The sequence below is a fragment of the Uloborus diversus genome, chromosome 1 (assembly GCF_026930045.1).
Source record: "Uloborus diversus isolate 005 chromosome 1, Udiv.v.3.1, whole genome shotgun sequence".
NCBI lineage: Eukaryota > Metazoa > Arthropoda > Arachnida > Araneae > Uloboridae > Uloborus > Uloborus diversus.
The window spans coordinates 250749048-250763151 of NC_072731.1; the positions used below are offsets into that span (position 1 = coordinate 250749048).

A 14104-nucleotide genomic window follows, 5' to 3' on the forward strand; every position below is an offset into this window, starting at 1 on the left:
TTAACTACACACCTTTCAGCCCCAGATTTCTTATGAGTTCCGTAGCAACCTTTAGTGAACGTAATTTTCTCCTCTAACCTTCATTTTTCATGAGACAAACATTCTAAAGTGGAAAACAAAATCTACGAATGTTTCGAAAAAAATTTCGATACATACAAATTTTTTCGATATATAGAAACAATTTTTCTATATAATGAACATAGAAATTTGCTGTGATTTCGATATGTGGAAGTTCGATATATGGAGGTTCGTAGTTTGTTAATGTACAATATTCAGTATCTATCGTTTCTCGAATTGAAATGGTCACCTATCGGCATAGGCGGGAAATCGATGGTAATTCTTCTCTTCCGAATTCCTTCCACGTGAGTCTAAGATTGGTACTGAATGCAACTTGTTACTGTATATAGTAATTGACTACAGTACACATTTGGTATTTCATATTATTTCGTATTGTGGAACTTCGTACATTGTATATAATTGGTACGGTATATAATTTGGTATTTATTGTTTCTCAAATGGAAATGGTCACCTACCGTCATAGGCGAGAAGTCGGTGGCAATTTTTCTCTTCCGAATTCCTTCCACATGAGTCTAAGATTAGTACTGAGTATAATTTGTTACTGTATGTAGTATTGACTACTGTACACACTTGGTATTCAATATTATGTATTACTGGATTACTTGGTACATTTTATATAATTGGTACTTTTTCCACATTACCTCATCTTTTAGTGATACACTTTAGGTTTTACTATACGAAGAGAGGGGTCCACGTAGTGGACTAGGTGGTAGATAGTCAAAGGTAGTCTTAGATGGTGCAATGCGCCGGGAATGGTCCTTTGCTGGGTGCCAGCGTAGTATGGAGCCTTTAATATTTGAACCTGGCACACCGTGCATATAGTTGGTGCTATACATAATTAAGTATTCGTCGTTTTTAAATGGAAATGGTGAACTATCGGCATAGGCGGGAAGTTGATGGTAACTCTTATCTTCCGAATCCCTTCCACATGAGTCTAAGATTAGTACTGAGTATGATTTTCTACTGTATGTACACACAGTAGAAAGACTATTGTACACACTTGGTATTCAATATTATTATGTATTACTGGATTACTTGGTACATTTTATATAATTGGTTGTTTTTCCACATTACCTAACCTTTTAGTTATGCACCTTAGGTTTTACTACACGAAGAGAGGGGTCCACGTAGTGGACTAGGAGGTCGATAGTCAAAAGTGTTCTTAGATGGTGCAATGCGCCGGGAATGGTTCTTTGCTGGGTGCCAGCGTAGTATGGAGCCTTTAATATTTGAACCTGGCACACCATGCATATAGTTGGTACTATACATAATTAAGTATTCGTTGTTTTTCAAATGAAAATGGAGAACTACCGGTATAGGCGAGAAGTTTATGGTTTATCTTCCGAATCCCTTCCACATGAGTCTAATATTGGTACTGAATGGATTTTATTACTACATGTACATACTTGGTATTTAATATTATGTGTTGCTGTATAACTTGGTACATTGTATGTAATTGGTACTGTACATAATTCAGTATTTATCGTTTCTCGCATGGAAATGATGACCTACCGGCATAGGCGGGAAGTCGATGGCAACTCTTCTCTTCCGAATCTCTTCCAGACGAGAAAGGACGTCTTTGGGGTGGGTATGAAGCTCATCAGCGTAGCGCTGCGCCAGACTCTCCAAATGACCTCTGCTGCCATCCTGCAGAAAAACAAAGTAAAGGTTTAAGTATCAGAAAGACCGTTTGTGTTTATTTAAAAATCATACCAATAGCAAACATTTTGGGTTGGAATCTCTGAGCAAATGAGGTGCAAAAATGTGGTTGCATTTCATCTGCTCAATGAGTTCTGGTGTAACTTCTCTTTCAGTTGTCTAAGTATTATTCTGAGTTTCGGTCAGAGCTACGGAGTGGAAAGGACTGACTCCTGAAGCGTTTAAGTCTCTGACTCTGACTTATAAATTCCAAAATCAGTTCCTCTCCATAACTCTTGTTTTGAACCTTATGCAGTGGTTACTAGCTTAGGATCGCATCTTCGATTTTCTCTGTGAACAATTAAAATCGCATGTGTTGTGAATTTGTATGACCTTTGCTCTGTTTTGTATTAGTGTATGATTTTTTGTTTTGTTTCGTTTACCTGAACTTCAAACTATACCGGGATGTCGTAGGAATTTTTTTTTAAAAAATGATACCAGAGCTGAAGCTGCTGGAAAAATTACTGACCATTGTAATAAGTCAAGGGATTATTTGATAAGTTGCGGTAAAATAGCAAATTTTAAATCGTTCCTTAGGTTGATTAAGAACTAGTGACCTCAACCACTGATGAATTTCGAACAAAAAGAATGTGAGAGGCGAATAATTTTCAAGCAAACATAGACAGAGTTCGGTCTAGTATTTAATAATTGAAAAAAAAAGAAGAAGAAGAAAAAAAAGAGAAAACAGGAGCTGAGTTCTTATAAGCTTCAATACAAACTAAGCGTATGGTTTTGCATTTGAGTGCATCTTCTTTACTAATAATAAAGCTGAAAGTCTCTCTGTCTGGGTGTCTGGATCTCTGTAACGCGCATAGCGCCTAGACCGTCCGGCCGATTTTCATGAAATTTGACACAAAGTTAGTTTGTAGCATGGAGGTGTGCAACTCGAAGCGATTTTTCGAAAATTCGATGTGGTTTTTTTTAATTCCAATTTTAACAACAAAACTATCATAAAATGGACGAGTAAATTACGAAATTATCATAACGTGGAACCGTAACATGGGTACAAGCCAATTGGCGAGAAAATTCACTATACATTACTTGTAAATATACAGGCGAAACAAAAGACTTTTTAATTTTTCTATTACGGGCAAAACCGTGCGGGTACCACGAGTTATATATAAATTTCTTCTGCCTGCGTGTTCGCCACCGAACTCCTCTAAAACGGATGGACCGATTTTGATGTAATTTTGTGTTTTTGATTCAATTGATTCGGGAATGGTTTAGATTCACAATTTGATCCGATTGAAAATGTTTTTATGATTAACCAGCTTATCTATGTGCTATTACTGATCATTGGATGGTTTAAGTTTACAATTAGATCCGGTAGGCAATTTACAATCGTCGTTTAAAAATTTTTGACATTAAATCTCAAAGTTTAGTTATTTGTTTCGTTACTTTGTGTTGTTATTACATTAGAATTCTTATGCACTGAAATTACACGCATGTTTAGAATATCATATTTTTATTCATAGAAATAGCGCTTTAAATTGCAATTTGAAAATATGCAGGGTAAATGACAAGTTATGGTTAACCAGTAATGGGCAAGTTCGTCTTGTTCTACTAAATTTAACTTTAATACAGGATCTTTTTAACGTCTACGTTTTCGATTCATTTCTAAGCAAACTAAGATAATTTTTCACCATTTCTAAAATGAAAGCACAATATTAGACAGCTTTATTAATGCAACCTGTAGGAAGAATATGCTTAATGTAACTACAGCGAAACTTTTTTTTTTTTTTTGAAGAAAATGACAGTTTGCTTGGAGTTAAATGTTCGATTGAATCCATTAAAAACAAGTTATACATGAAATACACCGCCAGCTCAGTCATTTCCAGCCGAGGACTGCAGTTTCGTGCTTATTAGCACTCATCAGTCCGGCACAGGACTGAGCTGGAGATGGAAAATCTCTTAAGGAAGCCAAGAGTGCCAAACAAATATTTCAACTTCTTTTTCTTAATACGACTCATGATTTTTTTTACTCGAAATATTTTTGGTGTCAAGAAAGCAAAGGAAAGACGTTAAAATGATGTATTGAATAAGTAATGCGATATAAACGCCCTTTTTCATAAAAAATCCTTATATTTATTTTAATGACTAAGAAGCTATGTAATGATTTTTTTTAAACATTAACTTAAAAAGCAATAGTAGTTTTTCGATTATAAGTTAAGTGAAGTATTTTTACTGAAACGCAAAATTTTCTAATTATCTAGCAAGCATAAATTTAAACGAAGAAAAATTACTGTAATTAGATTTTGCTTTTAAATATAATTATAAGAAATATTAAGCTTTAATTAACAACTTAATGAGGACTTTTTTTCTCCATTAAAATACTTTTAGTGCAAGAAAAATTGTTGTTAAGTCCCAGTGGCTAAACTAATTTCAAATTTTTAATTCATAATAGATGTCAAATTTTGTCGCGGAAGGGCTCCTTGACGAGCTAACATCATTAGTTTTGAAGTGATTTTGTTTAAATAGTAAATTATTATTTTTCTACGGTTCGCGCTTTCAAACTACTTGTGACGTAAAATTTAAATCCTTTGGTATTTATTTTTAACTAGTGTTACCCGCATGGCTTTGCCCACAATAGAAAATTAAAAGGTCTTTTGGTTCGCCTGTATATTTACAAATAATGTATGGTGAATTTTCTCGCCAATTCGTTTGTGCCATGTTACGGTTCCACGTTACGATGATTTCGTAGTTTAATTGTCCATCTTATGAAAATTTTGTTCTTAAAATTAGACTACAACACAATGTCATGTTGAAAACAAAAAAAGGAAAAGAAAAAAAAATAATTTGAATTTTGCGATCTTGTATTCAAATTATGTTTTTTGCAAACACAAATTGCGATAGGACCCTTCTCATTGGGTTTTTTGTTTCTATTAACAGCTTTTATCGCAACCATAATTTGAATTCAAGGCGTCAAAATTCAAATGACTGCATGCTGGATGTTGTGTGCTGGATACTATCTTCGCGAAAAAAGGATTATGTAAAGTCGAGATGGTCGTTTATAAATAATTCGATTCCGAGGCACATGGACGCCTGCATTATAAGCATAGAAAATGAAATTAAAGGACAGACGTCATTCAATGGTCAGGTGAAAACAATAAGCAAATCGTGATTGCTCAAAAAAGAAGAGAAAAACAAACAAAAATTACGAGGGGAAAAAAATCCCAACAAATATTTTTTCGATTCAACGCTGTCACGAATTCAATTGCTCTGATATTTTTTTTTAAAAAAGATAGCAGTACATTATGTAATGTTAAAAATATGACATAATGCAGTGGAACACCAAAAATTATCTTGCTGCATCAGTTTACTTTTTTTTTTTTTAAGTGTGGCCTTCTTGGGAACTAGCGCATGTCACCATTTTAATGACGTAAAATTAGTTATTTGTTAAATTTATTTAAGTTAAAGTGAGTTAATGTGAATAACGTGAAAGAGAAAAAGATCAGAAAATGCATTTCAAATTAAAGTTTTCAGAACGTTAACCATGTGGCTTGAAATATATTTTTACCTTTAAAGTAGAACTATTCCTCCTCAAAAGTAGAATCACTGCAAGCAATGTCAACCAATCAAGGAAAACTCCTCAAATTTAGCCATGTGTCCTGCATATTCATATTTTACAATGAACTAACGTCGTTTCGTCATAAATAATTTTAAAAGTTTTACTTAAGGAGTTGGGTTCAATTTAGGAACGCCGACCACCTTTGGCCCACCTGCCTTAGTCATAACTAAAGAATTTATATGAAATACTTGTGAACTATTAGACTCCTGCTTTAACTTACAGGGACGCAAACAAGATGCATTTTCTTAGCGTCAACCCATTCAGATTCCTCGGCTGTGTTACGTGTTGCCATTTCTAGAAGTTAAATGCTACCATTTCTAGTTTGGTGATGCCAATCCTATTTTGATAACCAACATACACATTATGAGTGAATCCCCACAAAGAGAAATATGACTGGGCCTCAGCATGAATGGAAAGTTTTCGTCAAAAATTTCAGTAAATTGAGCTTCTCGTTTCATGAAGCATTATGTATATGTTTTTACAAACAACTCTCCTATACTTGATAAACCTTCAATGTGTATTTTATTTTAAGTAAAAATAATTTAACGAAGTCTTCCCTCTTGTGAATTATCAGTAAACTTCACTCTTCTGAACGACTATGGCGTTCAGGGGTACCCACGGGGGAGGGGGATTATGTCGTAAGTTGCGCCATTAAAATTTTTGGGGAATTTTTTTTAAAAAAATTATTTATTTAAATGCATTAATTGATTTATTTTTAATTTAAGTTATTTATTTTAGTTTATTTTATTTTGTTTATATTTACTTATTTAGTTTGTGTGTGTGTGTGTATGTCATTGGCGTAGCAATACTAATAATAATAATAATAAAAAAATAAATAAAACAAAAAAATATTAAAAAAATAATTAAATATATATATATATATATATATATATATATATATATATATATATATATATATATATATATATATATATATATATATATATATATATATATATATATATATATTTAAATAATGAAATAAAAAAAAGGAATTAAGGTTGAGAAAAATTAGGGCGGGGGATTTTTGCAATTAAACTTGGGGGGGGGGGGATAGACACTCCTGATGGCGTTTTCCAAATCTAAAAACGTATTTTTACTGAACAAAAGAAAAAGTCAAGCACTCTGAGCATACTCAAAACAATAAACTGATGGGATAATCATACACATCAACATCCCTAGAACGCATTCTATATAATTACTTCGATTTTCATTTTCCTTCACCGAAGGAATATCTTATGTGGGAAACAGCCACCAGCAACAAAATACTTATCTTGTACAAACATGAAATAGAAATAATGTAACAATACAAGTAACAATTTGAAGAGAAAGATACATATTAACAATTTATAAAAGCCAGAGCTCTTTAAGGAGAGCCGATACGTCATCGGATGTCGACACAAAATCTCATAAAATGCCTCTCAGCGATGAAATACAACTTCCTTCGATGTAGTCACGTCTAATAGAGACCTTTAGGGAAAATATAGCTGCCAAGCCCTCTCTTGTGAATTCGCTCATTCTGCTTATGGAAGGCATAAATATGTCTAAATGACATCCGTACACACGCACGGCAATCATCCAAGTCTATAAAATATCTGGATGGAATAGGCTTGGCTCAAATGAATATAAAGAACGTTGCCTGTTTTTTGGTCTATTTGATTAAACTCAGGTCAAGTTTAATTTTATGCTCCTAATGACTTCCTTCGAAGTCTCTTGGTATTTTATGATTCTCAAAATGGCTTCGAGAGCGGTGGATGTCGCAAGGACTCCATTTTGGGTCTCGTTGAGAAAGTTTCAATTTTGTAAAGTGGCAATAACTTAATAAATGATGGGCGGTGATATTGCTGGCGGAATGGGGTTGCAGAGATTTATTGCACCTTAATTGAAAAATGTGGGGAATATCAGTAAAATTGAAAATAAAACTACACCGAAAAGTTTTATGAACGATTTCAAGCTTAAGAATAAATGTTTAAGTGAAAAAAAAAAATCCAAATTTTAAGTAGTACAGGGTGGCGACAGGAACTGTGAAAAAAAGTTCCCTGACTTTTCCCTGATTTCCCTGATTAAGTTCAGAAAATTTCCCTGATTTACGTTACCAATGATAATGGTTGTCTTTCTTTGCTCTACTTGAAATCCATTGTATGTTTGTTTAAAATGCAGTATTTCAAACGTTTTAAGTTGTGTAAAGTTGTTTAACTAAAGATATATTTCAAAAAGATGCTACTTTTTTAATAAAATGGTTTAAAAAAAACATATCATCTCAATTTTTGGGGGGGGGGGGGGAACCTACACAACAGTTTATTAAAGTATTCTACAATGGAAAGATTATAGAAAATTTAAAAAAAACTTAACTTTCAGAAACCATTTAGCATAAGAATTTAAGGAAACTATTAAAATTACTCTTAAAAACATATGTGTATTTATGATAGAACTGAAAAGTAATTGAAATTATTTTGAACTAAGTTTTCAAACAGTATAATAATTGTTGCAAGAATAACAAGTAATAGTGAAAGAATAGAAGTGATGTAGTTATTCTTAGATAACTAATTGACATATTAATGCAAAACAGATGAAACCATTTGACATCCATTCATAGGGAGCTTTTCTCTAATCAAGAACATAGGTTTTAATGAATGAATACAGCATTTTAACAATTAAAAAAAAAGATAGATTTAGAGATCAAGAGTTCAAAGAAAAGTGTAAAACTCTAGTTGACTCTATGCCCAGTAGAGTGCAAATGGCGCTGAACAAAAAGGGGGGTTGATACTAAGTGGTGACTTTGATTTTATATTTAAATGATGTAAATAAAGGTGATTTTGTAAAAACAAAAAAAATGGCTTGATTCCATTAATTTTCACAAGGGTGTTGTTTGATATGTTCTTGCATTTGATATACAGTCAATTCGCGATAACTCGAATTTAAAGGGACCGCCGAAAAACTTCGACATATCGGGAGCTTGAGTTACCGCTAATTTCGGTTTTCGACATTTTAATATTAAAAACCATCGAATATTTTATTGATATGTACATACAACAAACAAAATTATAGAACTTAAAAGTTTTTGAGCACACTATGCACAGTTTAATCAAAAATATGGAGAGAAAAAAAAATCAAAAGCATGGTTTTGATTTCGATATTGCTGGAACCCCTTGAATAGAGCTGATTCTACTTCAGGAAAGGTACACAACTTCATTAGTGTCAAACTAGGATTCATGGATTCTACAGCTTTAGAAGTTTCTCTTTTCCTTTTAATATCATTAACAGAGTACTTGCTTAGACATCTTCAATAGTAAAGAAAACTCACTCTGTATCTCGGGAACTTATCAGCAAATGATTGAATTGAAGAATGAAGGGGAACGCATCTTAACTTAGGTCAGCCTTTGAATAAATATATAATTAGTTGACTTGACAATTTAACCGCTTAAGTGCAAATTCGTAGTTTAGCAACATGTTGAAGTGTAAACAGTACAGTACAACTAAAGAAAACAATCTAACTTATTTCTGCGCGTGTAACTTCTTTATCGCACATTGGCTCAACTCTTCTTGCTTTAGAGGTCTATTGTGCGGGTATCGCCAGCAAAGGTGAATTAATTTTTCTCTCATGGTTTTTTGTTTGTTTGTTTTTTTCGAAATAATGTTTGTTTTTTTCGAAATAAATTTCGAGTCATCTTTAAAAAAACTTCGAGTTAAAGGAAGTTAACTTTGAGATATTGAGAATAATTAGCATGAAGTTAAAGACAAAGGGGTCAGGTCTTGATAAAAACTTCGAGCTGTAGCAATATTTCAGTTATCGGACTTCGAGCTATCGCGAATTCACTGTAAATATTTCTGGAATAATCCTTAACTTCAAAACGTATATCTCTGCCGAAATTTTCTTTCTATCATTTATTTTGGTTGCTATCGTCAACATGCAACAATGAGAAAAGCCGCAATAATGCTGGAGGAAGAAAAACTGAAACAGCATTAGGATGGCTTCTCGCATGCGGACAAGCCATTCCAACAGCGAATGACAACAGACCCAACCCATCAAACGGCAGTTATTTGTCTCTAAAACAAGACCAATGGGTGTTTAAGGCACATTAGTCTTTATGAGCCGGCTCAGATGATTATTAGAGTTATTTATTTATTTTTTTTTTTTTTAATCTTTTAGAAGCTATTTTGCTGCCAACTGAGTACAAACAGGCTCAATTATTGCCATCGAAAAGGAATTTCAGTTGAATATTTTGGAGACGCATTAAGTGTATTGGAATTAATATGATGTTGTTACCAGTGGTGTTCCTATAGGGGTTATACTCCATATACGCCGAATACTCACAAATATTTGTTAGACATATAGCGTATACCCTAAAGCTTCATAAATTTTCATATTATGACATACTATGTATATGATCACATAAACATATTGTGAGTAATGGATTACTGGGAATATACCCTCAGAAAAACTGATGAGAACATTACTAGTTGTAACCCAATTGGAGTTTGTGTCATCTAAACACACAATACATTCCAGAATTCCAGAAAAATTGGGAGTTTTATGGAGCGTTTTAGAAATAATGAATTAGGAAAAATTCGAAATATATAATGAGAAATATTTTAAATTTACGGACTCAAACAATTAATTGAGTTTTAAAAGCTCAATCAATTTTCCAGTCAATATTTAAAAAATGACTCAAACATGTGTGGGTTTTCTTTTTCTTCGAAGGGTCAATGTTTTTAAGTTTATAGAATAGCTAAGAGTAAATTTTATATTTTACTATCGATGTTATTAAATTATTCTGCTTGCTATTGATTTTTAAAATGCAGTTCAGTCAGGTTAGTATCGCCCCTTTGCTCTCTGGTTATTGCAACATATTTTCCCTTCAAAACAATTTGATAATTTTAAAATACTAACATTGATTTTATTGTTAGTGGAGAATTTATTTCCTGTTTTAATCTTTCCTTAATTTTTTGAAAACAAATTACCTTCAATTGGTAAATAATTTGTTTTAATTATAATTCAATACTGTTATGCTTAAAAGTATTTAAACATTTTTATGAAAATTCTTTTTTGCAATTTTAGTTACAAATATCATCGAATCAGAGCAACAGTCGGATATCTAGCCGTTATCTGAGGCTTAGATGTCTTGCTGTTACTCTAAAGCGACGATACTGTCAACGGTTTTCGTATCGAAAACAATAGTTAATATACACAAATCAATCGAAGCATTGTGTCTCCTATTTTGTTTTTTGTAAAGCCACATTGCAGTTAGTGATGACAATACTGGCATACCAAATACCGGCATTTCGAGCTATTTTTCAATTTTGTGATACCGGTATTTGTAGAAGTAAAATACCGGTATTTTCGGGATTAGCCGAAAATAATAAATATTGTTTATCCTAAGAGTTAACAGTTTGATTTATTAGATATCTACTGTTATTTTGAATTTACATTCCTTTTTCAATGAGGCAGTACCGAAATCAATCGATTGATGCGAAAAGTTGGCTTGAAATCTACGAGTTAATAGAATATTAATAAATTAAAAATAGCGCGAAGAACAAAAATGATGATTTAAACATCATCAAGAAATAAACATCGTATAACAACTATAGAGTTATTCACACACGTGACTGAAGAATGGAACTCTGCCAGCTCAGAAATGTCTTTTTTCTGACTCATATTCCATATTTTAATTAAATAGTAAATTATTTGTTTTAATAATAATTCAATAGTATTATGTTCAAAACTATTAAAACTTTTATAATGATATTTTTTTCCGGCATAGCCTGAAAATTTCCAGTTAACAACTCAGCCTCCAATTATATAATTCAATTTTCATTTCAGTTCACGATTTTCGCCTGTCAAACAATAATTACATACACAAACCAGTTGAAACACTCTCTCCTATTTTGCTCTTCGGAAGACACATTACCTTTAGCGTAGAGACGGCCTGAAATGTTCACTTAAGAGTGAAAATATTTAAGGATAATCGAGTCAGTGAACACTTAAAAGTCTTCAACAACAATAGAGTTCTTTACACACGTCCGAGGGAAGACATCTTCGAAATTTCTCTTTCAACGCACCGAAATGGATGGAACGCGACTCTTCTATAAGAAAAGAACACACATTTATTGATTTTGTAGTTAACTCTGCATTAGTATCCGGACAACACAGAAGAAAGTTATTCCAACAGAAAATGCTAATCCCAAAGCTCCAGAATTAGATCACATTTAATGTCACGCTGATAGAGGAATCTGGCAACACAGAGAAAAGGCAATTATGCAAATGAGCAGCAACGTCATCAGGATGCAAGGGAGCATTTGCAGCTTACGAGATTATGCTTGGATTTTTCGTCCGGACGGAAATTAAATGAAATAGGCATAACTGTATCCGTAGCTTCGGCGACGTTTTAAAATTTTTATCAAACTGGCAATGGAATGAAAATAAAAGCACGAGTGCGTTTAAAATTATGCATATATCCAGCAGTATTCATTCATGGTTGCTTTCATTTCTTGAAAGACATCCTAAGAGCTTCATGAATACGAAAAATACTCCATAGATTTGGAACCCTAGGAGAATTTCTTGTGTATTATTTCGCCTTTCTAATATTCCCGTAATAAAAAGAAGCTCTTCAAGATGCAAATCGAATCACAAGTTTTTCGTGCAAAGGAAACATTTTATTTGGAGACGGGAAAAACATGAATTTAAGGGACTTTTTATGATGAAATTTTTTAAGGACTATTAGTTCGTTTGGAGTCTGTGGTTATGTTTAGCGCTTTTAAGTTTTTCATTCTTCGGATAAAGCTTCTGAAACGGAATGCAAGAACCGACTCACTAAAAGAATTCTTTGACTGTTGTATACACATTTTCTTTTTATGTCTTAAAAAAGTTTTAGTTAAATTGTGGGGTTTTTTTTTTTTTTTTTTTGTATTTGAAAATGATATAGAAACAAGTAATAGATCAGAATTTTTTCAAATATCAAGCTTCACCAATAAGTTTTCTTTAAAAAGTATTAAAATCTCTATTGAGAAGTTTTCAAAGCATAATAAAAAGTACATAAAAGAGCAAAAATACACACATTGAATTTTCTTCTGAAAAGTCAAATTATTTTCTGTAATCTTTTTCCATTCTTTGATTCTTATTACTGACAGAAAAACAACATGATAAAGCACCAAATCGTAAAACGAGCAAAACACCCACAAAAAGAGAGAGGGGGGGGGATTCAAAACTTTTTCAAATTTTTATTTGAACTCCAAACAAATTTTTGAAAACTTTAATAAATAGCAATTTTTTTGGAGAAAACCTTGAGATTTGTATGCACCAAACAGCCCTACCAAGTGATTTGAATCATTGAATGTGCTCAATTTCTCTTTGTGAAGGTTTTTTAAAGTACATTTGCACATTTTAGTCTTGAATGTGTTTTGATATTCAGTAGGATTACCTAATTTAATGTATAAAAATGTCCCATCACAGTGTCAACCTTAGGCTTTGCACATTTTGCACATAATTTAGAAATAAGACACTATATTTATTACTTTAAGTGTCATAAATAAAAAAGCATTCAGGATTGCTTAATGTTTTCAATCTGTAGAAGTTAATGTTTTCGATGCTCAAATACTCTGCTAATTTATTATTTATTGTGAAAAATTGGGAAAATCATTATTCTTTTTGAAGCAATTTTCGGATAACGAGAAATCAGGTATCACATGAATTTTACCATCTATTGTCACAAACGTTTGCCTTCCCTCATGCCACAAAAATGAATTTCCCAATTATTGACTGTCAAGAATGGGGGGCTTAGTGTGTGATTTTGTTTACAAAATGCACTGCTTTATTAAAATCAAACGAGCTGAAAATGAATATTAACTATTTTTTTCTTTATAGATATTATATAAATTCACTCCTTGTCGTAGATGTTGTTGTAGAAGCTTTGCGATGCATTAACTGCTACCAGATGCACATTCTCCAACTTCATCGAATGAAATAACTAAACTAAATAACTAAATTAACGGGTGGCATGCGACTTACGGGCAGCAAATTGCGTATTGTTGATGTAGAACTTCCTAAGCTTCTAAAATGATTGCGTAAATTACAATTATCTAGGTACATCAACCTCCTGAAGAAATAAAGGTGGCGTTTCATTTCTCACTTATAGGCTCTGGGGTAAATGGAAACATGATTTCATTCGCTAACAAAGTACCATAAAGTCAAATTCTCGCATTCAGTTACTCGATTTCTGTCTTGGAAACAATGCACATAATTTAATGTCTCAATTCATCCAGAAGAGCTGGAAGAATTAAATTTGAAACTTTGAAATTCTGTTTCCATTTACCCAACAGACCCTATAAAAATAAAATGTGTTTACTATCACAAATGTGATCCAAATGCTACAGTTTTTAACGGCATATTGGACTTTCGGAAATGAAATTGCGTTCAAGTGTTAATTCACTGGTGTATCTACCCTAGAGACGTTTGTGGCTTGAATCGACAACGATAGCGTAAAGAGAAAAGAAGGAGTCCCTAAACAGCATCAATATAGTAAACTCTCGATTATCGGCGGTCGGATTATCCGCAGTTAGGATTATCCGCGGGTCTTTTCACAATTAAAAAAAAAAAAACTTTTGATTGTGTTATTGTTCGTTTTAAGATTTTACATAATTTTTTTCATATTCAATGTTAGTAAATGCAATGTAGCAAAGTTTTTGGTTATAATTTAAATGTATGTGAGAGTATTGTTAATATTAGCTATTGTACACAATAAGTATCGTTTATTACCTATTATT

At 32.5% G+C, this 14104-nt stretch overlaps 1 protein-coding gene across 1 annotated transcript in view; it reads right to left on the reverse strand.

Moving 5' to 3' along the window:
- LOC129219878 (uncharacterized) overlaps positions 1–14104 on the reverse strand; it is a 430493-nt gene that overhangs the window by 92981 nt on the left and 323408 nt on the right. Inside the window, exon 2 of the mRNA XM_054854190.1 lies at positions 1591–1725. Coding sequence (XP_054710165.1) covers positions 1591–1725 — 135 coding nt within the window. The remainder of the gene's footprint in view (positions 1–1590; positions 1726–14104) is intronic.